Raw genomic sequence first — 26,883 nt, forward strand, 5'->3', positions numbered from 1 at the left:
TGGGTGGACAGCTCACAGCCCACCTGATGTTAAGTGGTGACTGGAGCCCATAGACATCTTCAACGTAAATGCGCCACCACCTTGAATATAAGTTCTAAGGTCTCAAGTATAGTTACGACGGCTGCCCCACCCTTCAAACCGAAACGCATTACTGCTTCACGGCAGAAATAAGCAGGTGATGGTACTACCCGCGCGGACTCCCAAGAGGTCCTACCACCAGTAAAAAGTCTTAACCACAGTTTGGGATACATTTTGATTTTTATAATTCAAAATAAAAATCTCTGTATCTATAAATCTATGAAGACCATTTTGCACATTTTAATAGCTACAAGTTCTGCTATTAAGATACTCATAATGACGTATGCTCTCTCTGTGTTATCTAAGCTAATCAGTACTCACTCTTGATTACAGTGACATGCAGTCCACTACCCCAAGGTTATGTCTTCGAAAATCCCTTGAACCGTGTCAGGTTTGCATTGTGTGGAGACCATCGATGCTGACGGACGTGTTAATGCTCAGATCAAATGTCAAGAAATTTTGAATGTGGTATCTTAATTTTCAAAAAATATTTTAACGGCTTATATGTCTGTCCTTTTTCTGTTCTCTGCTGTGAACGCACGGTCAAGCTCATAATAAGGAATTACTGCAACTGCGTTAATGCCGCTACACATGCTGAGATGAAGATCGAATTGAATCAATTGCAAAGTCTATCTCATTTTAATTGTAATGTGGACGAGCTCACAGCCACTGATGTTAAGTGGTTACCAGAACCCATAAAATTCTAAAAGGTAAATGCCGCCACCACCTTGAGATATGAATTCTAAGGTTTCAGTAGAGTTACAACGGCCCTTCAAACCGAAACGCGTTACCGCTTCACGCAGAAATAGATAGAGGGTGTACTATCGTGCGGATTCATAAGAGGTCCTACCACAGTTACTGCTGTTAGCTTGAACAGTGTATTATAATGGACGAAAGTTATATGCTTTGTCAGCATAGGCTAAAGACTACAATAAATAACTAGACTGTCTAGTGCCGATGATATTGTTCCTGTGAAATATTTAAATTTCACTTTTTATAACTGAACATAAAAAAAAATTTAAAATTTAAAACTAAAATTATCTCATCGTCTTACTAAAAGAAACAACAAAATTAACTTAAATTACGAAGAATATCTACAACGTAGCTAAGACCATGAAGCTTAGATACTAATTAAATACGAATTAATTAAGGTTTTTAATTGAAAAGGAAATTTCCAATATTTAATTGCATATGTTTTTCAGTTTTAAAACCGGAATCTACATTACGTAAGTACTGCAGTACACGATAAGTTTTCACTACTTCAAGCCCCAAACACGCGGCAAGTACAACTAGTGCTTGACAGTATCGGGTCTACATCCTTTTCATTTCTTATTATTAGTTTTAAAATACCATGACAACTTTCCGCTATATATCAGATTAATTTTGGCTTGAAACTTCTAACAGTCTTGGGACGAAGCTGTCGTAAGTGTCAGACAAACTTACTAGAAGAGTTCTGTATTTCCAGTTTGAGTATCAGCACCTTCCACAGACAACAAGCTTCACAACTTGGGCTTGTGATTTTTATATTTGATGTACTAAAAAGGGAGAGAGAGAGAATAACAATTCGGATCTGTAGACGTTTCGAATCTATTAATTATGTATTGGATGTAGATAGTTGATTTGCGTCAATTCTGACACATACCCCCTCTTTTTTTTAAATTATGTAAATTTCGGTAAAATAGTGATGGACCAATTACCCAAGGACTCTTAAATGATATTAAATTAAACATGAATATTAACTAACGAAACAAATTAATCTTTAGAGTTGACTTGTTATAGTTTTTGATATATGTCAATGAGCAGATGATGGATAAAGTCTTAGTTGCAGTTGAATAACGGCTATCCAGGACGGAAAATGTGATGGCTTCGTCGTCATAGCATGTCATACTGTGGCATCAATCCGTGTTCTCCATATATTCACTTTTTTTTAAAAGTTTGAATGACTATTACTATTTTTAAAAATTTATGTTCAATTGTTAACAAACGTTAATTCAGTTAGACATTAACTGTAATCAACCTACTGGAAGTAAACACTTCGCTGAGTCGAGTGAATGTCAAAATCAGAGTTGTTCAGTTCTGAGGATGGCTTCTGCACAGAATTGTCATACTGATTCACTGGATACATAAAATTTATAGAGTTATCAGCTGCATAGAGAGGTCATCGGTCTCTACATTTATGCTTTACTTTTTATTTTTAATAAAATTTCAATGAATAACAAGCATCAGCATTCACTGAAATAAGGATTCGATAAAGAACGTCTCTATTAGTTATTTAGATTCGATTTTGTTTAGAGGTAGAATAAACCAACCAAATGCTCAGATTTTTTATTTATTGAGATTTTACCAACTCTTTGCCTTTTAATTATTTAACTTCGTGTTTCTATTTTCAGCTACTATCCTGATGTGCCATTTCCAACTCCATGTGAGTATCTATTTACGCTTTTAATCATTAAATACCATCCATGTGCACTATCAAACACAAAACGACCACAAAGAGCTGTGTATATCGCTACATATAAAATACTTTAAACAACTTAACAAACTTGACGGTCGTCTGGTGTAGTGGTAAGTGACATGGTCACTACACAAGGGGTCGCGGGTTCGAATCCCGCCACGGGAAGATATTTGTATAATAAATATAAATGTATTTTCAGGGTATGGATGTATATTAAATATATGTATGTGTATAATAAAAATCTTACATTTATTTCCGTTATCTGGTACCTGTAACACAAGTTCTTTACGAACTTATCATGGGAACAGATAAAGTGTGGTTTATAAAAAAAAGCTTCTGTATCATTCATTATAATTGCGCTACATGAAACAATAGAGATTAATTTATATTAACAAAAAAAAAAAAACAACTTAAACCGCGTCAGCTTACGACCAAAGTACTACCCAATTAACTTTCGTTTATTAACAATATTTGCTTTAATTAACGAGAAGAATTGTGCACGGAAAATTCGTACGTGGATTCTGGAAACCTTTTATGTAATTAACAAAATGTATACGAGTTTTGAAGTTTTAGTAGCTTCAAACATATTATTATCATGTCATGTAATTATACGTAATGTCATACAACCCCTTAAAACTGTTCTATTTATTTATTACTAGCGACCCGCCCTCGTTTCGCTTCGGAAATTGTAATTTTATTGATTCTCCACTATTTAATGGATGTGATTATACATATAAACCTTCCTCTTCAATCACTCTATCTATTAAAAAAACCGCATCAAAATCCGTCGCGTAGTTTTAAAGATTTAAACATACATAGGGACAGATATAGAGACAGAGAAGCGACTTTTTTATACTATGTATGATTATTTTCCTGTAACTTAAATAGATCCAACCTGCGAAAGGCTCCCAGCAAACGTGGACTTCCCCCATCCCACTGACACATGCAAAATCTGCAAATGCATAAGAAATTCAGCGAATCGAAATTAGTTGTGTGGCTATTGCTGGATGTGTGAGTAAATACTTGTATTGCGTTCAATCATTTGCTGACAAGTAACCGTGCCCACCTGTGACTGCATCTGAAGAATTAACTGACCAAAAAAACGTTTTTAGCCCAAGTGATCGTGAGATTATTATTGACTAATGAAAATCTTATAATGGTCAATGAACATTTGTATTGCTCGCTTCAGTGTTGAGTATAAGCAGTTAAATCTTAAAACTAGCATGTGCTAATTGCGTGTCACAACTCCCCCAGTGACCCAACGCCGTCAACGCTATCACCGGTTCCAGAGTTCCCACATAACGTCCACCATCGCTGACAGTATGCCTACGAGTAAGTTTAGATCAATTAACAAAATCCATAATTAATCGGTAATCGGATAAGCTTCGGATCGGATTAACTTAACATAATACGTTTTGTGGCCATTTTTAATTAAGAACCTTAATCTCGCCATAAAACTTTATCTTGATTGTATTGGTATTATATCCAAAAGAGAATACTACAGGACTAACAGTAGCACGTGAATGAATTTCAGTAGGGAACCAGAGTATTAATAAACTCTTTGAAATGCACTTGAAGACACCTAGCCAAGGAACACTTAGCAGTATACAGAGTAAAAGCGGTACAACAAGCTCTTTCAGCGTCCGTTAACGACGCATACACAGTATCGACGGGCCAAAGAAGCCCCTATAGGCTTACAACTGAACAACTCAACTTTCTCGTCCAATTTAACTTAAAAGGTACATAATGGGCGTTCGTGTTAGCGTTGTACAACAGCTTCTTGCAGGCAGTTCATTCAGCGTCGCTTTGTAATCCTGAAGACAAACAGACTCCCTTTGTATAATAAAGTGTGATTAGCAGGTCGGCCATCTGTAAGCACTCCCATGGCACAGGACCGATGCTGCCGTGCCAACCTCATTAGCCCTGGGCCGTACTGGTCCAAAGCCCCGTGAGTATTATGTTATGATTATATAGTTACGCGTGGAATAACATTTGCAGAATCTATTTGTTTTAGTTTTGCATATTACTATTTCCTTATATTTTCTTATTACTATCTAATTAACTTTAAAATAGAACTTACGAATAACAAATAAGCCCGCACGGGTAGTAATACTATCTTGCCTGCTTTGCCATGAAGCAGTCAAGTCTTTCGTTTTGGATAATAGAGCAGCCATTAGAAATACATTGAGATTCGCATTCTTGTCTCAAATTGAATGACGGCAGTGACGTGGAGAGAATAAGGTGTATGTAGAGTGTACACTATGAGTGCATGGGAATTTCGTCGATAACTCCCATAATAAGCATTGTTTGGTTCACAGAAAAAGCAGGTAATACGATCGTATCTCCTTGCAGACTTATGTACCGTGCTAATTATATCATTCTAGCTATATGGAATTTGACAGCAATTTGACTTAAATATATGTTCTAAATATACTCTGCTCTAACTGACACTTTTTGACAGCATGGATGCGTTTCCACATATCGTCCTAGTTTTTGTAGCTGAAAATAACTGAGCGTTTCAATCAGGAATTATAACAGCTAATTCAATGAGGTTGTGTTGTTACCATAATGTTTCAGAGAGGGGAATGATCATGTGTGGTTTTGAGCTCCGTTTAATAGACGACGAACGATTGTTCTACACCAGTTAATAAAGACTTGACAATAAAAAACTTGACAGATGAATCCTGCCATCCTTTCACCCCCAAGCAAATGTTCCAGCATCCTTGGGACGAATGTTTGATGTGCGTTTGCACTGAAGAGATCACGGTCGGCCACGTCACCATAGAAGTCAACTGTTACACTAAGAAATCTTGCTGTAAGTTGATTTTTAAAGATATATTTTAAGATCAATAATTATTAATTTCTGTTTTGAAAAAAATCACAGGCGGATCATCATTTAAAGTAACTATGGCACATGTATTAAGAACTTCACTTTGCGCACAAGTTGCCATCTTAAAACATATTAGTGCAGTTTAGTACCTTAACAAACCAAGAGTATGGTCATGATTCTAATTCGTATAAACTAGGACTTTTTTCAAAAAACTTTCATGAAAGTCGCTAAAGACACTGAAATGCTAGATTTATTCGAAGATCATCTAAATTATGAACTAATCCCAATTTGCCCGCAAACTCAAGGTGTTGTAAAAAAAAACGATTTTATATCCGAAATATAAAAGCCTGATACGCCTACGCGTTTACTGAAGCCTACACCAATGTATATGCTAATTAAAAATCAGTAAGCCTGTTTGATTCCAGGTTATGATGGGCAAGCGTCTACGGGTAAGTCCGAGGGAATCGATCTCAATATATCTTAACGGTTAATACAGTTAGTAATTCAAGTCGTCGTGGCCTAAAGTACACATCTGGTGCTTTTGTATCTATCGATGCAACGGTGTTCCAATCTCGGGCAGGTACCAATTTTCTAATGAAATACGTAGGTACTTAACAATTGCTTACAATTGACTTCCACGACAAAATCCAAAAAAATGCAATGTCTGAATTTGTTGGACTTGACGACATCTTTTTTTTAACAGTAACAGCCGCTCCTGTCTATACTCGTAAGTGTTCTTCTATAAATTTGTTTAATGAATTGGTGACACATTGGTGACACGAGAGCAATGTACGTGTTGATGCTACTGTAGCTTATGAAAAGCACAATTTACATCCCCCTTCCAATCTTGGATACACGATATCGTATATTTTATTGCCTTGCAGTACTGCTGTTGTGCCCATGGGCACATGAACTTTCAAGACAGAAATAAGCAATATAATGCTAGCATATATAATAACTAAAACATTCCTGAAAGCACAAAATTTTAAAAGTTTAAGAAGTCCCTGCGTGATTATATGTATAATATTTCTAACATTGTTTATTCCACAGCAGCGCCCGCAGTTCCTGGTAAGTCTATATATAGCCGCGATCAGTAACTAACAGTACTCTTATTTACTATACCGCTGCAATTTCATTACAGTTATGCCAAAAGTTCGTAAGGTACTGGTTCTGGAACTATCGGCCAATAGTCGAGCAATAGAGATTTGTTATAATTGCGACTGCAGGGAGATCATATGGTTCCCATCACAGTTACTGTCATAGCGGGGGTTACATGATGAAAGTTCAATGAGGCTAAGATCCTTATGATTTTCGTGTATAAAGTATTTCATGAAGTAATCATCGATAACCCTATTGGTGCTTTTGAATTCTTAGTTAGGAGTTACTAAAGGAGTCAAAGCCGTTGTCAATGACAGACCGCATTCGCTGCCGTATTCTGTCATAACTGTAATGACAGACTCGGGGCGCCGCCCGAAATATCAAAAGTATTTGCTGTTACTACAAAACAAAACAAAAACAAACAACGGTTTTAAAAAACCGAGTTATAAACCTTACAACATCGGACAGTTAAAACTGAATAAAAGTTAAAATTTACGGTGGCGCACGACACGAGTGTCAAAATTGACACGTGTACGTAAAGCCGTCCGTACGCCCGGGAGCCGATGCAGTCGGTTTACGACCGGTCTAAATGAATGGTTATCTGCTGCATTATATAACCTGCTTCAAAATTAATTGGTTTTAACCGGTTTTTGTTGATTTAATTATTCAGACAAGTTAACAGCACATTAGTGCAAATGTAATGTTGATAAACATGATTCAACCGTCTATAAATTAATTACAAACATTAACTGGCGAAATGAAGAACCCGGGAAATTAATCTTAAATCACACTCATAGATAATGTACAGACTACACTGAGATAGCTTTGAAGGCTGGTCTTTTTTTTAGGACTCTTACTTGTAGTTGAAAAGCATGAACTACGTTTTAAATAAGCCAATACCCTTATGAATTACTTTTAACCCGTTGAAGGCCAGAGTCTACACGTATTGGACATATGATAATTTAGTCTTACATCAGTCTTAGGACGCGAAGGGTTAAAGTATTAGGTTAATAAGAAATGGTAGGTTTAAACAAAGCACTGATTGTTAACACTAGATTGTAAAAAGAAAATCACCCATTTAGAAGAAAAAATTTACAAACTAAAGCAATTTTATTTGTAAGATTTTCTTTTTTGTCTAAAATATTTAAATTCTCCCAAACAATATGTTTATTGATGCTAAAGTACGTCAATAATTAATAGAAAAAAATAAATCTATTCACAAACAATGTAGAAAAGTATATTTGCTTATTTTACATAGATAGATAGATAGATATAATATTATAGATATATTATAGTTATATCTATATAGTAATCACACGAAGACAAAAATGGAACAGTCAACCACTAATAGGAAGATTTGAAATGGACACAGCGAAGTGATACATTCTTTATAAGCATACAACTATGTTTGGGAACTCGTGCTAAATTTGCCCAAACCTATGTCAAACGAAATGCAAACTTAGTCTGACGTCTTACGACATTAAATACAATCAAATACACCCATTTGAAGTTATCAAGGTAGTCAATATACAGTATTAATTACTTGTTACTTTGAATATTCTGTACTTCAGAAACTACAGCTAGTTTTTACATGAATTTTACCTTCCACTGGTGGTAGGACCTCTTGTGAGTCCGCGCGGGCGGGTACCACCACTTTGCCTATTTCTGCCGTGAAGCAGTAATGCGTTTCGGTTTGAGGTATGGGGCAGCCGTTGTAACTATAATTGAGAACTTAGAACTTATATCTCAAGGTGGGTGGCGCATTTACGTTGTGGATGTCTATGGGCTCCAGTAACCAATTAACACCAGGTGGGCTTTGAGCTCGTCTACCATAAGCAATAAAAGAAAAAGAAAACATAATAATGTGATTTAAAATGATCCAAGACTATTCAAAATCTTAAGCTTATTTTTTAAAACTTTAGCTCTAGTTATAGTCTTCGTATTTCTAAAAAGCTCCATCTCCTCTGATTGCTGAGCACTAGATTGTAACTCTATTAGCGAAACATTCCCTAAGTGTATTGGTTTTCTCGTTGTCCATTTATAGAATTCGTTCACCCCTGAACGAGATACCGCATCGAGGGGCAGAATTGTAATTGTCTATCACACCCCCTTGTCACCCCTTTTGCGGAACAAAATCAGTTGTTTCTCGTTTGTTTTAATGACAGTTCGACATGCTATGGCGTGTTCTTCAAATCGATATTTTTTTTATAAATTAAAACTTAAAGGATGCAAAAACAACATATTATGCTATTTTAAGCTTATTATTGTGATCTTTAAAACTAAGTCAGATGTAGAACTAAAAATGTTAAGACAATGATCATTGACAGAACCAATTAATATCGTTGTCAATAGTATGAATGTCTTTGATTTTAATAGTGCTATGGTTTGTTATAGGTTACATATCAGTACACACGTCTCCAAATAAAGCAGAAGAACAAACATCACAACTCAACTCACTATCCTTGCGCCATCCAACTGTTTTAGAATATCAAGGTTCGGAGAAGCCTCATGCTTCCATCTAGTAGCCAGAGCTTTGAAACACAACCATTATATACTGAAGATCAGATATCGAATGCCTACAATACAGGCCTGAAGTATCTCAATATGATCACAGACCTGGGACTGGACTGACAAATAATTACCCAAGATATTTACCGAGGTGACGCGCCAGGTCAGAGTCAATATTTGAGTTACGGTGACACCCCATCAGCATTGACTAAGGAAGAGACTTTAGCGGAAATTATTTATGGAAGTCAGACACAAATTGCTACAGCAACTCCACAAATTTTTGGTAACGAATATCCAATGCCAAAGAGTATCAGTATAGTGGTGAATTAGCGCCTTCCACTGTTACTAAAGGCCACGTAGTACCACCGCCATTATATTCGGCTCAGATGTACCAATCACCAGTTTTTTCGCACGGAAGTTCTTTGATTCCTTCACAGATTTGGGAAGTCCGGTAAATGGCTGTAAGTGTTTTATTATTTCCGTACAGTCACTGCTCTACGAATCCTGTTCGATTAATTAAATTTGAAAAATAAGTGAGATCATTTATCTATATCAATAAAAATGAATATTTCTTTGTATGTTTGTCCTTTAAGTGTTCATAAGCTGCCATGGAAATGCTTTGTACAAATGTGTATGTGCAGATTTTGGCTATAGTGAATTGGTACGGTGATTGCAACTGAATTTTGCTGATCAAAAACAAATTAATGTAGACTAAATCTTGCTCTAACATTCATTCGATTTTCATTTAATTTACTGTTATAAATAAAATTTTCATTGCCAGATTCTCCGAGTACCAAATACAGATGCTTGGAAATGGAAAATTCATACTTAAGTCCGGTACGTAATTACACTTCAAATTTTGAATGTCACAAATAAACTTGAATGAGGAAATTCTTGACATATTTTTTGCATTTCTTGATATATAATTAAATACCTCCAACTGATAGATAAACAAACCTCGGGGACAATCGTCTACGACATTAACATTGCCAACACAATACCAACAGGCTACTGTCGATGAGTAGTTGGTATTATTTCGCTCCTTATTCAGGTGGATCCCGGTATACCTATTGCCTACATTGTCTATAAAATATGATGCTTATTCAAAATTAGATTGGCTGTGACACATACTATGCTCGCTTTGGGCAATATAGCAATACAAATAGTAGAGTGAATCAAAAATGCAAAAATTTGATGCTTAGACTCGAATTTAGGATTCAGTTTTCTACTGTCTACTCGTTATCTGTAATATGAGTTCATAGTAACGACAACTATAGCTGGAAGAGTCCGGTTACATCTGTATTACTGATTTATATATTATATATGATATTGTTTATATTAAATCCTCCATTCACCAATCTTCATTCATCACCAATGTTGATCTCGATTACATCAAATATCAACATACAGTCCTAGCATTCATGTACTATGTGCACGAATGCATATTAAACACCCTTTCTATCCAAATATACCCTTACAAATTTCGAGGCAAAGTTACACATCCCTTGTCAAAAGTTACTGTGTATTTTTAACAACGCCCAAAGGCCCGTAAACTTCCGACATTAAATAAAATGTATTTGCAACGACAATGGCCGCCAGTTTGATACAAATCTCATTAATCAAAATCGGTATTGGAACAGCTTATTTTCTAGTCAAGGGATTTTGAAGTAGACGATACGACACTAACTGCACCGCTCCTCCTATGCGGTACGGTACGAACATTTATTTGCTTGATAAGCGACACGTACATGAATAAATTCACGGAATAGAATAAATCCAAAAATAACCTTATTAACTTAGAGGTTAATGCTATTTTGCAATGAAACCACTACAACTATTTGAAACAAATTGCAACGAAGCATAATTCTCGTTGTTATCAATAGTCAAATGTTAATGTGGTGCAAGAACTACATAGTGTATTACAATATTTTGAAAATTAAACTGTTACAGGTGAAGAAACTGAAAGTGATGAAAACGAGTGAAGACTATGAACTACATTCAACTAAACGACGACTTGGCAAGAACAATGGAACCGAGCCTTGTGTGAGCGTAAAGCGCTTTTGTATATAACCCAATAAAGCAAAACAAATACAAATCTCTTTTTCATTTAACGGCCGTCTGGTGTAGTGGTAAGTGACATGGTCACTACACAAGGGGGTCGCGGGTTCGAATCCCGCCAAGGAGATATTTGTATGATAAATATAAATGTCTTTTCCCAGGATTATGGATTATATTATATTTTTATGTGTTAATAAAAATCTTATATTTATTCCGTTATCTGGTACCTGTAACACAGTTCTTTACGAACTTATAACGGGACCAGTTAACGTGGCGTGATTGTAGTAAATATTATTTATTTATTATTGTTTATTTATTTATTTCGAACTAGTGAATTAAAACGACTATGGATATTGAAAAGATTCGTCTGTCGCACACACATACATGCATCCGGGTCACAAGCTTTCGTCTTGAAGTAACAAAATCGTTAGATCTGTAAAGCGACGTGTGATTTTTTACTGCATATATCATGGACGAGCTCTCAGCCCACTGTGTTAAGTGGTTACCGGAGTCCATAGACATCTACAACGTAAATGCGCCACCCACCTTGAAATATGTTCTAAGGTCTCAGTATAGTTAAACGGCTGCCCCACCTTCAAACCGAAACGCATATTGCTTCACGGCTGATATAGACAGGTGGTGTACCAACCCGTGCGGACTCACAAGAGGTCCTACCACCAGTAATATACACATGGTCTCTTATTTCCGTTCAACTACATAAAAAATATTTCCTAAAACCGGTACTCTCAAATGATTTGGTTGACGAACTATGTACCTGCTCAGAGTGAAGACCTCTTAATGAAATCATTTCTGAAATAGTTTTGCCATTCATGAGGTATCTTCGATTTCAATGTCAATTTGTTCATATTTACTTCAATACGACTCGAGATATTGAAGAAGTAATCTAAAAGTAGTAATAAATGTTCAAAACCTTGTTACAAAATAAGAAAACCATATTATTTCTTAGTACGAACTGTAAACTTATATTACCGTACGTATAAATATTTTTACGACACGAAAAGAAATAATCCTTGATTAACAATGAAATACGATGTTATTCTACAACATATTTCTCTTAGCCGTCTGTGTAAGTAGGTTTTTTTTATATAAGTCCAAAAAAAGATGTTTAAACAATTTTATATTACGTACTGAAGAATTTTTGAAAACAAAGGTGAGATGTGTCGTGATTGTCTTTATCATCGGGTATCGGCAGAATATAGGACTGGCGACAAACAGAAGCTGCAATTGAATAAAGCTAGAACGTGACCGAAAGAGTCATTACATTTAAAAAATGCTTCGTAAATATAGACAAAAACTTCTATCACTCTATCTAATATCTAATTTACTGGTGGTAGGACGTCCTGTGAGTCCGCACGGGTAGGTATCACCACCCTGCCTTTTTCTGCCGTGAAGCAGTAATACGTTTCAGTTTGAAGGCGGGGCAGCCGTTGTACTGTAAAGTGAGACCTTACAACTCACGTCTCAAGGTAGGTGGCGGCACTTACGTTGTAGATGTCTATGGGCTCCGGTAACTTAAAATCAGGTGGGCCGCGAGCTCGTGCACACATCCAAGCAATAAAAAATTAACTAATGTTCATCAAGGGACTGGTTTTTTGCTAGTGGCTGGGTATTTTGTGAGGCTGCAAGGGTAGTTACTTTCACCGTGCCTATTTCTGCGGTGAAGCAACAATGCGTAACGGTTTGAAGAGTGGGGCAACTTTTGAACTGTAATACTGAGATTTAGAACTCATTTCTCAATGAGTGGCAGTAACATAACACCACGTGGGGCGTGAGCTCATCCATTCATCTTAACAATGGAAAAAAATATCTTATTTGTGTATTACATTCTTGTCTTTCTCTGTATATTAAACCTTAGTTACCACGGAACGACTGAAACCAACAAAAAATATATTTCTTCTTCATTATTCTAAAGTATCTCAATATCAAACGGAAATCTACAAAATTTATAATGAAACAATTTAATGTGCTAACTAAAAGAAAAAACATTAGATAAAACAGTTAATATTCGAGTGAAAAATAAAAATAAAATCCTTTAAAATTTTCTAGCAGTGGAATGTGATGAGGTCTTTGTAGAATTTTGCATTATAATATTGAAGTAGTTTTATTAAATCCCTGAGCTAGCTTCAAAGTGATGTCTTTTTAACATTTTTATTTGAATTTGAAGGCAGTTGCGCTTTGTATTGAAAGTTTACTGGTTTATAGTAACACGTAGGCCACAAGAATAGGTAATATTGTTTATTTAGGGAATATGAAAATGAACTTGTATTACTGATATGATAAAATCTAAAAAAAATATAACTAGTTTTTAATACCGTACTTGAATTGTAAAGTCCATGCATGTTCGTACCTCATTATTTGGTCCATTTTTTATGATTTTGAATGATAAGGTAACCGTTCAAAATAATTCGAGGCTTTGAACTTACATCAGGACGAAGGGCGGAATCATGTTTAAATATCCTTAACTTCTGATAACTCCATAATAGCAGACAAACCGCAAACTATATCAGTATGGTTATAAAAATATGACAAATAAAATTCAAAAAAGCGGCTTTTAAAAAAAAACACACATTTTAGGAATTTTACAGACGAAATGTCAAAACGATGCCCTAACCTTGACCACTATGTACCTTCAAAACGTCGACTCAATGAAAAACATAGCGGAATTCAATGACGCCCAGCACCGAGGGCCGGATTGGTACGACGACGACTCTTCTGACTCTGATGAGGGGAAAAGCGATTTAGAAAGCGGCATAACTGACACCAGCAGTAGCAGCATGTGAGGAGACTTATCCATTTACCAAAATTTATATTATAGAACCTATATGTAATTCTGACAAATTTAACGATAGTACGTTACGGAACGATAGCCACTACTTTTTGTAGGACTTGCCAAACAGCATATACTTTCGATGCTCATAATAATGCTTAGAGTACAAACTGGTATTTTTGTCAAATAATTAAGTGGTCCTTGATACACTTGACGCACAACCTCACCAGATTTTACGTAATTCTGCCCTAAGGTCTAAGCCAGAGCTTGGTCTACAAAATTTCTCCCTTCAGACCTCTTTACCAGTAGTAGTCTCTTGTGATAAGATAATAAAATATCTTGATATTTTGGATAAATATAATAGAAATCACAAAACTTTGTAAGTCATAGATCAGAAATGAACCCACTTTACAACATATCAAAATTCAAACCATTAACACCCTGAGAAATGCCTTTCATGCCGCTGATTAGTAAGACCTCCAAATCAGGAATCAGAATCGCTCATCAAAAAATTAAGCAAGTGAATCCCTGATGTTTCGATTATGTCTGGGTCTCGTTTTATGTTAAATTTCTTCTTGAAATCAGAAAATTTATTATTTATTAACTAATAATGATCATTTAGATCTTCATCGTCTAGTTCTTCAAGTAGTACATCATCAGAAGCTTCATCTGTTGAGACAAAAGAACGGAAATCAGCGTAAGACAACTATACATATCCTAATTTTGTTTTCTATTTTATGAAGATAAAATCAAATTAGAATATAAGTCAAATTAAGTCTTCACATTAGCGTTAATTGATCCATAGACGATTTTTCATTGACAGTGTGGTGTCTGTCACAATCACAGCATACTTTTAGCATAGATGACCAGAAACACTCACCGCTCCTTTATTTTTAACTGATAATGAAGGCTCATAGATTTTAAAGAATAAATGCAACCTTATTTTAATAAGTGAATTGTATTGAACTTGTGAATTAACTATAGAATTTGAAAATATGTTTGAATCTCTCCAGGGAAAAACTTTACCGAAAGTGCGTTTCATGTCCTACCGATATGCTAAAAGAATATAAAAACATTGGAATCAGATGGATCTGTGGTGCATACCAGCGAGCCCGGAGATCCTTTAAGAGCGAATGTATGATGCGGTACCGGAATTGCCAAGATGGTACCAGTAAGTATTAGGATACGATTCAAAGACTTCTCATTGCTGGTAGGACCTCTTGTCAGTCCGCACGGGTAGGTACCACCACCCCGCCTATTTCTGCCGTGAAGCAGAAATGCGTTTCGGATTAAAGGCTGAGGCAGCTGTTGTAAGTATACTGAGACCTTAGAACTTATATCTCAAGGTGGGTGGCGCGTTTACGTTGTAGATGTCTATGGGCTCCAGTAACCACTTAGCATCAGGTGGGCTGTGAGCTCGTCCACCCATCAAAGCTTTAAAATATAAAAAAAAACTTCTCACAATTTCAAACAACTTTACGGCCCATTTGGCCTTAAGCCATGGATCGAAACCATAATCATCAATAATGTCGGTGATTATTGCATTTAAGTCGTATATAATATATATGTATGTATCAATTTTGCATGAATAATATTTTTATAATATGTTTCAGTGTTCGTCAAAATATACGACCACCGCTGTAAGAATGATTCGTATCACGGAAGACATTGGTTCTATGATTACAAAGTATGATCTAAATATTAAATACTTTGAATGTTTGCCTTTTTTGTTTTTCTTCTAATATTGAGTATTTTCCTTTTTCCACTCATGGCACCCAAGTTTTATGAATTCCATGAGTTTCGGCTACTAAACAGGTCCAACAAGGAATTTAACATTCGTAGCCATTGCAGACAGGTGACACTCAGTTAACAGCAAACTAAATACTTAACAGTAAGTGGTCATGCCGCGCCAAAAAATATCACACGTCGCATGAGCGCGAATAGCTCTCAAAGACCTTTATCCACTAAATTTTCCAGACCCAAAGCGTCTGAAATTAGGAAAGCTCTCCCAGTTCATTACGTATTTAAGATTAAGCTCCCTCTCCTTAATGGGGGTTGGACTTAAATAAATTACAAAACAAGTGCTGCAAGGAATACAAATGTGCATTATAAAAATTTATAACTACCCTCAGGATAGACAGAATATAAATAAATTGAAAAGAATATTATTGTTCTAAAAAATGAATGTTTTTTTATTACACTGTTGGGACAAAGTTAATAATCGTAGGGCCCATCTTTTTAGGCACAGAAGCACGATATATACACAATACCCGGTACTAAATGGTCAACAGAGCTCATAGATACAAAATGAATGCTGCGGCCACATTCGACATTAAGCGGTAGGCAGCGGCTTGGCTCTGTTCCTGGCATTGCTGAAGTCCACGGGTGACGGTAACCACTCACCATCAGGTGGGCCATAAGCTCGTCTGCCTACAAGGGCAATAAAAAAATAATAATAATAATTCAGAGACCAATCCACAGTCTCCAACGGTTAGATCAGGGATATTTTATCATCAAACCGGGACATTGACTTCATCGCATGCTCAGACAGATGGCCTAGTATTAGGCATAAAAAAATTAAGAAATTGTAATAAACGACTTTTAGAAATGCAAGAAAGATGTCGTAAAGTCTATTTTGAAGCTTCGATCTCATATTGCAAGATGGGCAGCCATATTGTAACATACGCGGGGTTTTTTTTTTATTGCTTAGATGGTGGGTGAGCTCACAGCCCATCTTGTGCTAAGTGGTTACCGGAGCCCATAGACATCCACAACGTATATGCGCCACCCACCTTGAGATATAAGTTCTAAGGTCTCAGTATAGTTACAACGGCTGCCTCACCCTTCAAGCCGAAATGAATTACTACTTCACGGCAGAAATAGGCAGGGTGGTGGTACCTACCCACGCTGACTCACAAGAGGTCCTACCACCAGGGGCTGCGGTTATCACTTCACACTAGCGCCGTAAGCTCATCTGCTCATCTTTACAATAAGTATATATAAAATACAGTCTTCATTGAAAACTACATACAGAACGCTCCAGCGTGACTATCCTTGGATAAACAAAATCAACTCATTTCAGTCGAAAGGCTCGCGCGAGGTTTTATTTTTAGTTGCTGTTTTTAAAAACCGAAGTGAAGCGTTTGCTTAAACCAAATAAATTATAATTAAATGGACTAAAGATTGAAATAAAGTTGAGGAATGATGCTACAATGAATTGTGTTACTAAAAACCATTTGAAAAATACCACTCATGATGCCGGTTTAAATCCGACATCGGCGAAGAATCTCATATGAATCACAATAATTCTACTGCTATAACTCGAAAACAATAAAATAATTCGACATAAAACAAAATAAAACTACACTTTCTGGCGAATATCGAATGTCGTAAATCTACGAGAATCAAAGTAATATAAGGTGAAGTGCAAACGTAAAGTCACAATCCAAGCTTTAGGACACACTAAAATCACTCTTCTAACTCAGAACTGAAAAATCGGTTTTCTTCAAACAACTATGTGGATATAATCCTTCATGACGCTGCATAAATATACGAAATATTTTACAAGTATTTTATAGAATTTCCGATAAACAGCTGTTGTTTTAGTTTTAATAATATTTAAAGAAAAAAATGAGATTTGGTCAATTTTATTGTTTAACTGTATTTGTAACGTGTAAGTTATCAACTTCAGATAATTCGTTGTGTGGTGTATGATTAAGGATAATTTTAATTATATACATGTAGTATCGACATCGATTTTGAGTCAAAAGTCCCAGCCACATCAACACTAACATAATAAGTAATTTAAATGTAGCTAAATATGTAGTTTAACTGGAATAATTTAAGATTTTCCCCTTAAAGGCAGGGTAGAAATAAGCAAGATGGCGTACGAATATCCAACTATTAGCCATAGACATCAGTCCATTATCAAAGGCAAGCTTAACTAACTCTTAAGTAATAGCCAAACCGCCGAATTATTGCCATTATGACAAGAATTTCGCCTTGAATGGACGTAACAATTTGGCATTAGATGGGGTGACTGTGCATCCGAATAAGGCCGCATATTCTCAGAAGCACGAGTGCCTGACTAAACTAGTATGCCTGTTGAAAATAGTATCCGCCTAATAACCTGACGAGTGGGAAATCGACTGTACATCTCAGTCAATAAAATTAACAGTAAAAACGATTACAGATATTTTAATAAGCAACTCACCTGTAAACAGCGATGAAGAAATATTGAATTTAAAAAACAAGAAACTTAACAAGGATCGATCCACGTCCTCTTCATCAGGAGAGTGGCACGGTGAGGCACGCTAAGATATTCTCAATATTCTGTGGTAGCCACGAATACTAAGTATATTAAAGTGGTCACCAAATTCATAAAAGCTTTTGAGCAACTGTAGTTATACTGTAGAAACTGAGACCTTAGAACTATATCTCAAGGTAAGTGGCGGCATTACGATGTCTATGGGCTCCGGTAACCACTTCACACCAGGTGAACCATGAATTCGTCCAACCATCAAAGCAATAAATAAATAACAAAGTCTAATATGTTTTCTAACAGATGTTTGGATTTCCAAAATAATCATGAGTAATTACTGGTGATATTGATTTCAAGCTCACAAGGTTTATATAATAATTACCCTGTGTTGTAGTTATTCCGGCGCTCCCAACTTTATACACAGTAATAGAGACTCAATGTATCGACGGTTCGCGCTATAAGGGATAAATAAATATGACAATGAGCCTAAGACATTCTAGTTTTGAACTGTAATTTTTTGTTCTTGGTCTAGGTTAAAGCAAGCTGATGATCCTTCGGCAGTATTTCTAATTGTTTGCTAAGTACGTGTGGTCTTCCAAAACAGTTTTCGCTCTTCATTAAATTTATACTAGAATTTTCAATTATTAAGTCAGAAGCTCACGCGTTCCACATATCAAAAATAACAAACAATAACAAACGCCATACGTTGTTGTTTTAAACGGGTTAAAGGCGTTTTTGCTATCTGAGAAGCCACGGGGCGTTCAAAATATATTATTTCAGATGATCATTTTTTATCAGAAATATTCATGGTCACTGCTCGAATTTCGCTCGTACTGGCACAAACATACCACCATGCCAGTGGCAATACAAACTGTACAAAGTTTCACTTAATATAACAAAAGACGGCAAACGCATACAGCATGAATTAGCAAAACGAAACAGAAGCAACAAATATTCTATTTAAATTGAGAGTTATTGGCTGATCGCCCGTTGTACCACGAGAACCAGGTTCGTTGGGATCAGACTATATATCTTCTTAAAGATATATGGTATTCGAAGTTTTGGTGGATTAGTTCTTGTAATATCTGTATGTTTCTGGTACCATACCCACAACACAGGGGAAAATCAACAGACAAAGATTATTGGTTTCAGATGAAGACGACAGTGATAGCGCAGAATCACTCAAGCTGAGCGGATCGGAATCATCCTCGTCCACATCAGATGAAACGAGACACAAATATAGCAAAGAACGTTTGAGCTGGTTCGTCCAGACCTCATTTCTTTTATTGCCCTTGAAGGCAGTCGAGCATACGGCCCCCTGATGGTGAATTAAGTACTCTCCACAAGCCTCATTTGAAGAAGGACATGTCATAGCACTCGGGAAACACTGTGGAGCTCATTCCAAATTATTATTTACATTTTTTAACTGCTGAGGATGCGAAGAAATTGTCATGTTTCTCTTTTTTATTACTTTGGTGACTGGACGAGCTCGTGATCGCTTGGTACTAAGTCGTAAGTGGTGTTACCACAGTCCGTGCACGTGAATTCCTTGAGATATGAGGTCAAACTCTCCATTGTATTTTATAGACCTTCAAGCTGGAATCCACAACCGTTCCCCGACAGAAAAGGTACCTGCCAGTGTGAATTTGCAAGAGGTCTATTGTAAATAACCAATAACTGGTAAGATGGACCTATCTGTCTGCGTGTTTTGAGCACTGACATGGTCGAGCCCCTTGGGTACACCGGGCGTCTTAAGATTTAAACCAAGATAAGTTCGAATGTTCGAGATTGTCCACAGTGCCAATGAAGCATAGAACATAAAACAAAGAAGGTTCTCAAAATTGAGTTGGTTATTTCAGAGCCTTATGGTGTACATTTTATCTGTAAACTTTGCAGGATCTAATTTCTAGTAATTCTTACAATAAGTATCCTGTTATATTTTTTTATTAAGTAAAGCGTTAACCCAGTTGAATAATTTAGGAGACAATGGCACCGCCAATGCACACCATGCCCCGAAGACATGGTCAAGAAATGGAAAGACCACTCCATCAGGTGGATCTGCGGTGCTTATCAACAAGCGCGCAGGTCATTCAAGAGTGTGTGTATGATGCATTACAGGAACTGCCAGGATGGTACCAGTTAGTATCATAATATTTTTGCTTTTATTCCAAAAGTAATCTGAAGATAAAAATCACAGCTCAATGCCTTTGGCAAGATAATTATTTTTTAAAGCCTGCATATTTCATTGATATATTTTTTTATTGCTTAGGTCGGTGGACCCTCTCACGACCCACCTGGTTTTAAATGGTGACTGTAGCCCATAGACATCTACAAGGTAAATGCCGCCACCCACCTTGAAACATGCGTTGTAAGATCTCACTTTTAACAGTACTGCTTCACGGCAGAAATAGGCAGGGTTGGGATACCTACTTGTGCGGACACACAAGTCCTACCACCAGTAATCTAATTCATTATGTTCTTCGAAAAATATTTTATAGAGAACATGAGCTCACGGCTTACATCTTGTTAAGTGCTTACAGAGGTCCAAAATACTACAGAGATACGATTGATCGAGAACAAAGACGAGATGCGAGAGAAGACGCGTTGCAGAAAGTTAAATTACCTGAAAGGCCCGGAGATGCAAGCGTTGTTTGCTTGACCATTGTGGAGGTCCTTCGCAACTTCGCATTCCTCTCGAACAATCAGTCAAATTAACTGAATAGACACAGCAATTTTTTTAAAGTCAATGTTGCATGTCTGTTTGGAGCCCGCCTTTTCGCTAATTACGAATATTTTCCAGTGTTCGTGAAGATCAGTGATTACCGCTGCCAGAACAACACCGAGCACGGCGACCACTTCTTTTATGACTACCACGTGGTGCTGTCGGATGACTCCGACTCCGATACCTCGCGACTCAGTGAATCGGATACGTCGAGCGACAGTGTGCAGTTTGATTAGGAAGATGTCAGTAGATTGGGGGAAATAAATTGTTCTGTCTAGCTAAATGTGTAAACCTTTCCTTACTTTGTTGGCCTTATCAATTCGCCTACTTTGAAATAAACAACTTGAGAAATATCCATGACATCTTTGGTACACTTTAAAATATCTCAAGTTATTTGAAGGGTGGGGCAGCCGCTGTAACTATACTTGAGACCTTAGAACTTGTATCTCAAGGTGGGTGGCACATTTACGTTGTGAATGTCTATGAGCTCCAGTAACCACTTAACAATAGGTGGGCTGTGAGCACGTCCACTCATCTAAGCAATAAAAAAAAAAGAACAGCATTGTGAGGTTTGGAATGAAACATCAAATGGTGCGTGAAGCCTGTCTAACCATCACCCTTCGAATGTAAGGTCAATTCATTTACTATCTCTTTGGGGGCAACTCACACCCCCCCAACCCCTCCCACATGAAGAAACCATTAATTAAATCAACACGTCCAATGAAATCATACATAACATTGAACATCATTCATCAAAGCCATTATCTTCGGCTCATAAATCCGTGTGACGTCACACTTCCATTAATCCCTTCGCTGTGTAATTTGTCAGACAGACAGACAGACAAGAGGTTGTTACACCGAGTGCCACATCAGCGCATTATCGCAAACAATTCTGACCTTTATATCATCTGTACAAATGAATTATTTTCGCTAATGATTATAGTACAATTTAACATAATGAGATTTACGTGGCGACAGATCGTATTGTCTAGGGATTAGAGTTTGCTTTACCTTAATTTGGAGCTGAATTGATGCGATAGCGAGTGTACATGAAAGCCACTATTTGTACTGCTGGTATAGTTTGTTTGTCAGCACTGAAAGAGTATAGAGCTATTACGAGTCGTAGAAATAATTAAAATAAGGTTATCTAATCTCACGTTATGGATTTTATTATTTGCGACTGTGTTTGTGGTTATGGAAGGCTGAAATGTAAGTCGTTGACATTTGAATATTGTGTTTGATACCGGCAAATTGTTCTATAAAAGTATTTCTCGAGATTTACGTTTATTTACATACAGAGCGAACTAACTTTGATAACTTAAATATGATAACAGAATCACATGTGTTCGATATTTAAGATTGGGTATTTTATTATTTCAATGGCCGCGCACAAAATAAATATTTGGAATTAATTTGTTTTTGTCTAGCGAATATTTCGATTTTGTAAAATCTTATAAAGCGGTTGGCTGATTCAGAAAATATTTTTAATATTGAGGTCATAATAAAACGAAATGTTATGAAATGAATCCTGCATATTTACGTTGTAACGCAATCAAGCGTATGGGTTTGAAGGTTAAAGTAACCGTTACGACAGTGGAATTGAAACTTCAATCTTATAGAATTCGGTAACCACATATCATCAGGTGGGTCTTAAGCTCGTTTACTCTTTGTATTTTGTAATTTTAAACTAGCGGTAGACATTGTTTTACCAAACTACCACAGTAGGTAAGTGAAATGTTTTTTTGTGAATTTTAGTTTGGCTGTGTGGACAATTCTCTTTGCCTGTCCAAGTTGAAGAACATATCATTTTTTTTTTTACTGTTGATACGAGTGAACGAGTTCACGACCCACCTGATGTTAAGTGGTTACCGGAGCCCATGGACATCAACAAAGTAAATGCTGTATAAGCTGTAAGTGTCAGTTCTATAGTACAACGGCTATCCCACCAGATCGCATTACTACTTCACGGGAGAAATAGGCAGAGATCTGGTAGCTACTCGTGCGGACTCACAAGACCCCCTACCACCGTGTTTGGCACACTGCAGCCTCAACGGTGTGATTAAGCGGTGGTACGCTAATGCGTAGTGATTGTGCCCGCTACATAGATGATTTCAACATCATTATCATGCCCTTCTCCCAGTCACCTGGGGTCGGCGCAACATGTTTTCTCCTTTCATACTCTTCTATCATATACCATTTCTTCGCTCACTCCCCTCTTACCCATATCGTCTTTCACGCAATCCATCCATTTCTTCTTAGGTCTCCCTCGTCCTCTATATCCTTCCACATTCATAGTTAACATTTTCTTACCAACCTCATTTTCATTTCGTCTCATCACATGTTCATACCATCCCAAACGCGCACTTCTCAGCTTCTCTGTCGCTACATAGATGATTCAATAGTATCTATATAATATAACGTCACAAAATAAGAAGAGTCCAATTGAACAAAATCACAATAAGTGTATTTAAAGTTCGCATTACCCTTGTTATTTTTAACATTTTTTCTCATGTTTTTTTCATAAGCTGACTAAAAGGTTTTCTATATGTACCGCGTTACAAGTCACTAAGGCCGTATATAGGTAATACACGCATTAGCATAATGTACGGCTTCTAAGGCTCGCCTCGTTAGAACCATCGCTGGAATGCTTGAAGGCCAACGCGCAGTGAAAGTAGAAATTAATAAAACTCGTAGGGAATGGGCAGATGAAACGTGAAATTAGTTATTTGCATATTTTTACTTTCCCCCTTAGTTCAGGAGATTACTTTCGAATTTGTTTTCTTGCGGGTAATGTAAAGGAAAATATTGTTTTAGGTCTAGGACCGACAGACATCACGACACCGACAAATATTGGAACATACGAGTGGGTACTCAACATCTCGCTATAGTCATGTCTTGAAGTCTTAGATGTCCTGTCTGTCGGTGTGCGCCCTCATCAGGCAGACTGTTACATTCAGACCGGCAATTGAAACCAGCTTAATAGAAATCGTTTCGCCAATGGTACCTGTAGCGTATTGAAGACAAACACGAGTAGGTCTCATGATCCTGTTTTTTTCTGTCGCGAATCAGTAATGCTGTATTTTCAGCTATTTTTATTATTATTACTTTAAAAATAGACATCCATAGACATAGATGGAGTGTGTGAATGATGATATGAGAGAGAGAAAAGTGAGTGTTGAGATGACGGCTGATAAAAGAGAATGGAATATAAAAAGTCGCTGTCCCGTCCCACTTAGTGGGATAAGGTGGAGACAAAGAAGAAGATTACCTTAAAAATAGTATTGATACTTCGATCTTATATCTGAAAGTGGGTATGTTTATTCCCATTATGATGTCTATGGACTCCAATAATTCTTACATCAGGTGGACCATCAGCTCGATCAATCATGTGCACAATAATAATAATAGCTGAGTTTGTTTGTCCCATAGCGCCCATATTATAACTGACAAATAGACACAGTCGATTCCCGAATAAGGTTTTTAGAAGCAAATCAAACAATTGTTTGTTCTGTGTATGAAATTGCAACCTCCGTGACTCTCTCGTGAATCTCCCCTCTCCCTCTGTTCCTTAAGACGACCGATTATTTTATAGGCGATAAGAATCCACAAACTACAACCCTAAGCTAATGTCGAATTATAAAACCCTAATAAGACCAGGTAATCACCCCGTAATCAAACTACGTGAAACCGAAATTAATCAGAGCGAATCATTTAATTGACCCCCGGGGTGATCCCGGATAATTTAATCACCTTGACGCTGCCAATCAGGCCCGGCCCCGGGGACTACACGAGCGGACGATTGCCTGGCTGTACAGCATACACAATAAAATGTAATTTTTATTTTTATTATTACATGTAAATGTCTACCTACATTACATACATCAAATCCCAAATTATATATTATTATATGTATTTTAATTATTTGTGCAGCGAATCATTCGTGTATTCCAGTTTATAAACTAAGCTATCAAAGTACAATTAAGTTCCGCTAATAACTTAATATCACACGGGCCGTGAGTTCATCTGCCCCTCTATTTAAAAAGAGAGGCAGTGGCTTTCAACTTATAACAGTGCTTGTTTTCGTCCAGTAACGATAATACCCTTGCCACAGAAATAGGCAAATAAAACCAAACTGTTAACACCATATCAACACACAATATCGTCAGAAAGTGACCGGCCCATTCCCATAACGCGGTAACAGTACGACACGTCTCCCAATAACCGCTGCAATGTCCAATAACGGTTCAATAACTGGCGCACGTGTCGTTCGCACGTGTCACTTGTATATTGCGTACGATGTACATAAAGGCTCGACTTGGGACAAAGTCAGGAAAAGCTTAAAACCGTCTTATTCTTTGTGCCGTTTGAGCTTTGATTGTCAAGGCACGATAAGACCCTATACACACAGTGTTAACTTTTCATAAAAAGCTTGACTGGGTTTTTTGAAACTTCAGAAAAGCTTGGATTTGTATCCGAGATTCCATTTCACGTTATACATAATATATTTCTCGAAAAACGTTCTCAAATCGTACTTAGATAAAGATGACAAATAGTTACACTTACAGATGCCAGTTTAAATGTGATTCTGTCACATTTCTTACCTGAAAACAAAATATTTCGAAATAAATAATTGAGTTAGGCAAAATAATAGAAATAGAAACAGGTTATGTCTATGAATAATTAATATCGAAGACACAAAGGTTAATAATATCAATAGCACAAACGACTATAATGGCACAATTATGATAAAAAGGCGTTTCGTTAACTTCATAGTGTGTATCATCTCGGGATATTTACCACCAGGTGGGTAATAAGCTCATCTAATAGAAACAACAAATTATTGCAAACTATTACGACATAGTCACAAATTTCATTTGCGGCTTTGGTGAGGTCACCCGCTGTGCAAATTTGATTTATGACAAGCAATTATTATTGTGTACTTGCTGCTTCAGTAACTCACATAAAACAAGGTATTTGCATTAAAAATAATAACCTAAGCATTTTTTTTGGGCTTCCTCTGCCCCTCCCTGCCCACACGTGGGGCATTACCGTTATTTTTATGGCAGCACGGCGCATAACGAGCCATAACCGTAACGTGACATCTGTAGGGAGATGCGCGTCGGAAGCGCACACCGTTACGATTTCATATAAATAATTGCCTAAATATTGCTTGGGTCCGTGAGTTTGGGATAATTTCAGTCAATAAAGCTTGACGATCTTGTTTCATTAAGTCATCGATACAGTGTTCGGGTTTTCTCCAGCCTGCTACCTAACTTCACATATTAATCCCCGGATAACAGCGTTGTACGTGAATACTAGCAATACTGCAATAAACGGCTTGGCTATGTCCTTAGCTTTGCTAATGTCCATGTGCGACGGTGACTACTTACCATTGGGGTACAGCCCACTGAGTTTCTCGCCGGATCTTCTCAGTGGATCGCGTTTCCGATCCGGTGGTAGATTCCGCGAAGCACTGCTCTTGCTAGGGCCAGTGCTAGCAGCACTCCCGGTTTGGGCCTTGTAAGCTCACCTACACGTCAAGCTTAGCAAGTCTCAGCATAGGTAAGGGAAAAACCGTTGGGTTAGCCGTGTGTCTGTGAATCAGCGCACTCACAACTAGAGCTCATGAGTACCACAACGTGGACGTGAATCTCACGCTAAGACAGGTGTGAGTCTGAATGGCTTTAGTGCTATGGCTGTCCTGTCCGAAATCGTTTGATGCCACTTGGATCTTAGTCATCATTCGCACAAAGTACTACTAAAAATGTTACACTTTCTGTTTCGTTCTAAATTGTTATTCGGCGTCGGTGTAACAGCCCCCCGAGGACCATTAAATAAATGCGCCGACCTCTCCTCCGTATTCATTATTCGTACCTTTGTTTTGTACGTTTACTGCATTCTTTTGACCGCATTTCATTTCTTAACCATAAGTTTAAATTCCGATCTCTTGAGTGAGTGACCCTCAAAGTTAAAACTCAATTTTAAAAAGTCAATCTCGTGATGGTCAGGTTCTGGAACGTAACACACAAAGCCGAGGGAAATATACAATCCACTACAATAATTATTTACTTCGTCTTTTTGGTGA

The 26,883-nt window shown here is 37.0% G+C and overlaps 4 protein-coding genes across 11 annotated transcripts in view; 3 read left to right on the top strand and 1 right to left on the bottom strand.

Annotated features, from left to right (window-relative positions):
* Nucleotides 1-26,883, bottom strand: part of LOC114251819 (dystrophin, isoforms A/C/F/G/H) — a 480,975-nt gene that overhangs the window by 196,192 nt on the left and 257,900 nt on the right. The gene's annotated exons all lie outside the window — the stretch shown is intronic.
* LOC114251633 (uncharacterized) lies at nt 5,146-11,032 on the top strand. Of its 2 annotated transcripts, XR_016323354.1 has the most exons (5): nt 5,146-5,348; nt 5,789-5,812; nt 8,856-9,430; nt 9,751-9,806; nt 10,920-11,032. XR_016323354.1 is itself a non-coding variant. In XM_089728890.1 (3 exons), the coding sequence occupies exons 1-3, from the start codon at nt 5,243-5,245 to the stop codon at nt 8,981-8,983; spliced, it is 258 nt and encodes an 85-aa protein (XP_089585016.1). In that variant the 5' UTR covers nt 5,146-5,242; the 3' UTR covers nt 8,984-9,583. The 2 variants fall into 2 exon arrangements, 1 of the variants encoding a protein (XP_089585016.1); XM_089728890.1 differs by lacking the exons at nt 9,751-9,806; nt 10,920-11,032 and having other exon boundaries at nt 8,856-9,583.
* On the top strand, nt 13,490-15,508 carry LOC149502750 (uncharacterized). The gene is made up of 4 exons (XM_089728891.1): nt 13,490-13,824; nt 14,438-14,512; nt 14,829-14,986; nt 15,429-15,508. The coding sequence occupies exons 1-4, from the start codon at nt 13,670-13,672 to the stop codon at nt 15,506-15,508; spliced, it is 468 nt and encodes a 155-aa protein (XP_089585017.1). The 5' UTR covers nt 13,490-13,669.
* LOC149502751 (uncharacterized) lies at nt 16,123-21,034 on the top strand. The gene is made up of 5 exons (XM_089728913.1): nt 16,123-16,154; nt 19,209-19,389; nt 19,973-20,001; nt 20,057-20,214; nt 20,877-21,034. Exons 1-5 carry the CDS (start codon nt 16,123-16,125, stop codon nt 21,032-21,034), a joined length of 558 nt encoding a protein of 185 aa, XP_089585039.1.

The sequence above is a fragment of the Bombyx mandarina genome, chromosome 07 (genome assembly GCF_030267445.1).
Source record: "Bombyx mandarina strain Sakado chromosome 07, ASM3026744v2".
In the NCBI taxonomy this organism is placed as follows: domain Eukaryota; kingdom Metazoa; phylum Arthropoda; class Insecta; order Lepidoptera; family Bombycidae; genus Bombyx; species Bombyx mandarina.

Coding starts and splice junctions, on each gene's coding strand:
- LOC114251633 (XM_089728890.1), top strand. CDS start 5,243: ATGTTCCAGCATCCTTGGGACGAATGTTTGATGTGCGTTTGCACTGAA. Junction 5,349..5,788: donor TTACACTAAGAAATCTTGCT/GTAAGTTGATTT, acceptor GTTTGATTCCAG/GTTATGATGGGCAAGCGTCT. Junction 5,813..8,855: donor TGATGGGCAAGCGTCTACGG/GTAAGTCCGAGG, acceptor GGTTTGTTATAG/GTTACATATCAGTACACACG.
- LOC149502750 (XM_089728891.1), top strand. CDS start 13,670: ATGTACCTTCAAAACGTCGACTCAATGAAAAACATAGCGGAATTCAAT. Junction 13,825..14,437: donor GACACCAGCAGTAGCAGCAT/GTGAGGAGACTT, acceptor ATGATCATTTAG/ATCTTCATCGTCTAGTTCTT. Junction 14,987..15,428: donor GAATTGCCAAGATGGTACCA/GTAAGTATTAGG, acceptor AATATGTTTCAG/TGTTCGTCAAAATATACGAC.
- LOC149502751 (XM_089728913.1), top strand. CDS start 16,123: ATGAATGCTGCGGCCACATTCGACATTAAGCG. Junction 20,002..20,056: donor TCTAGTAATTCTTACAATAA/GTATCCTGTTAT, acceptor TGAATAATTTAG/GAGACAATGGCACCGCCAAT. Junction 20,215..20,876: donor GAACTGCCAGGATGGTACCA/GTTAGTATCATA, acceptor AATATTTTCCAG/TGTTCGTGAAGATCAGTGAT.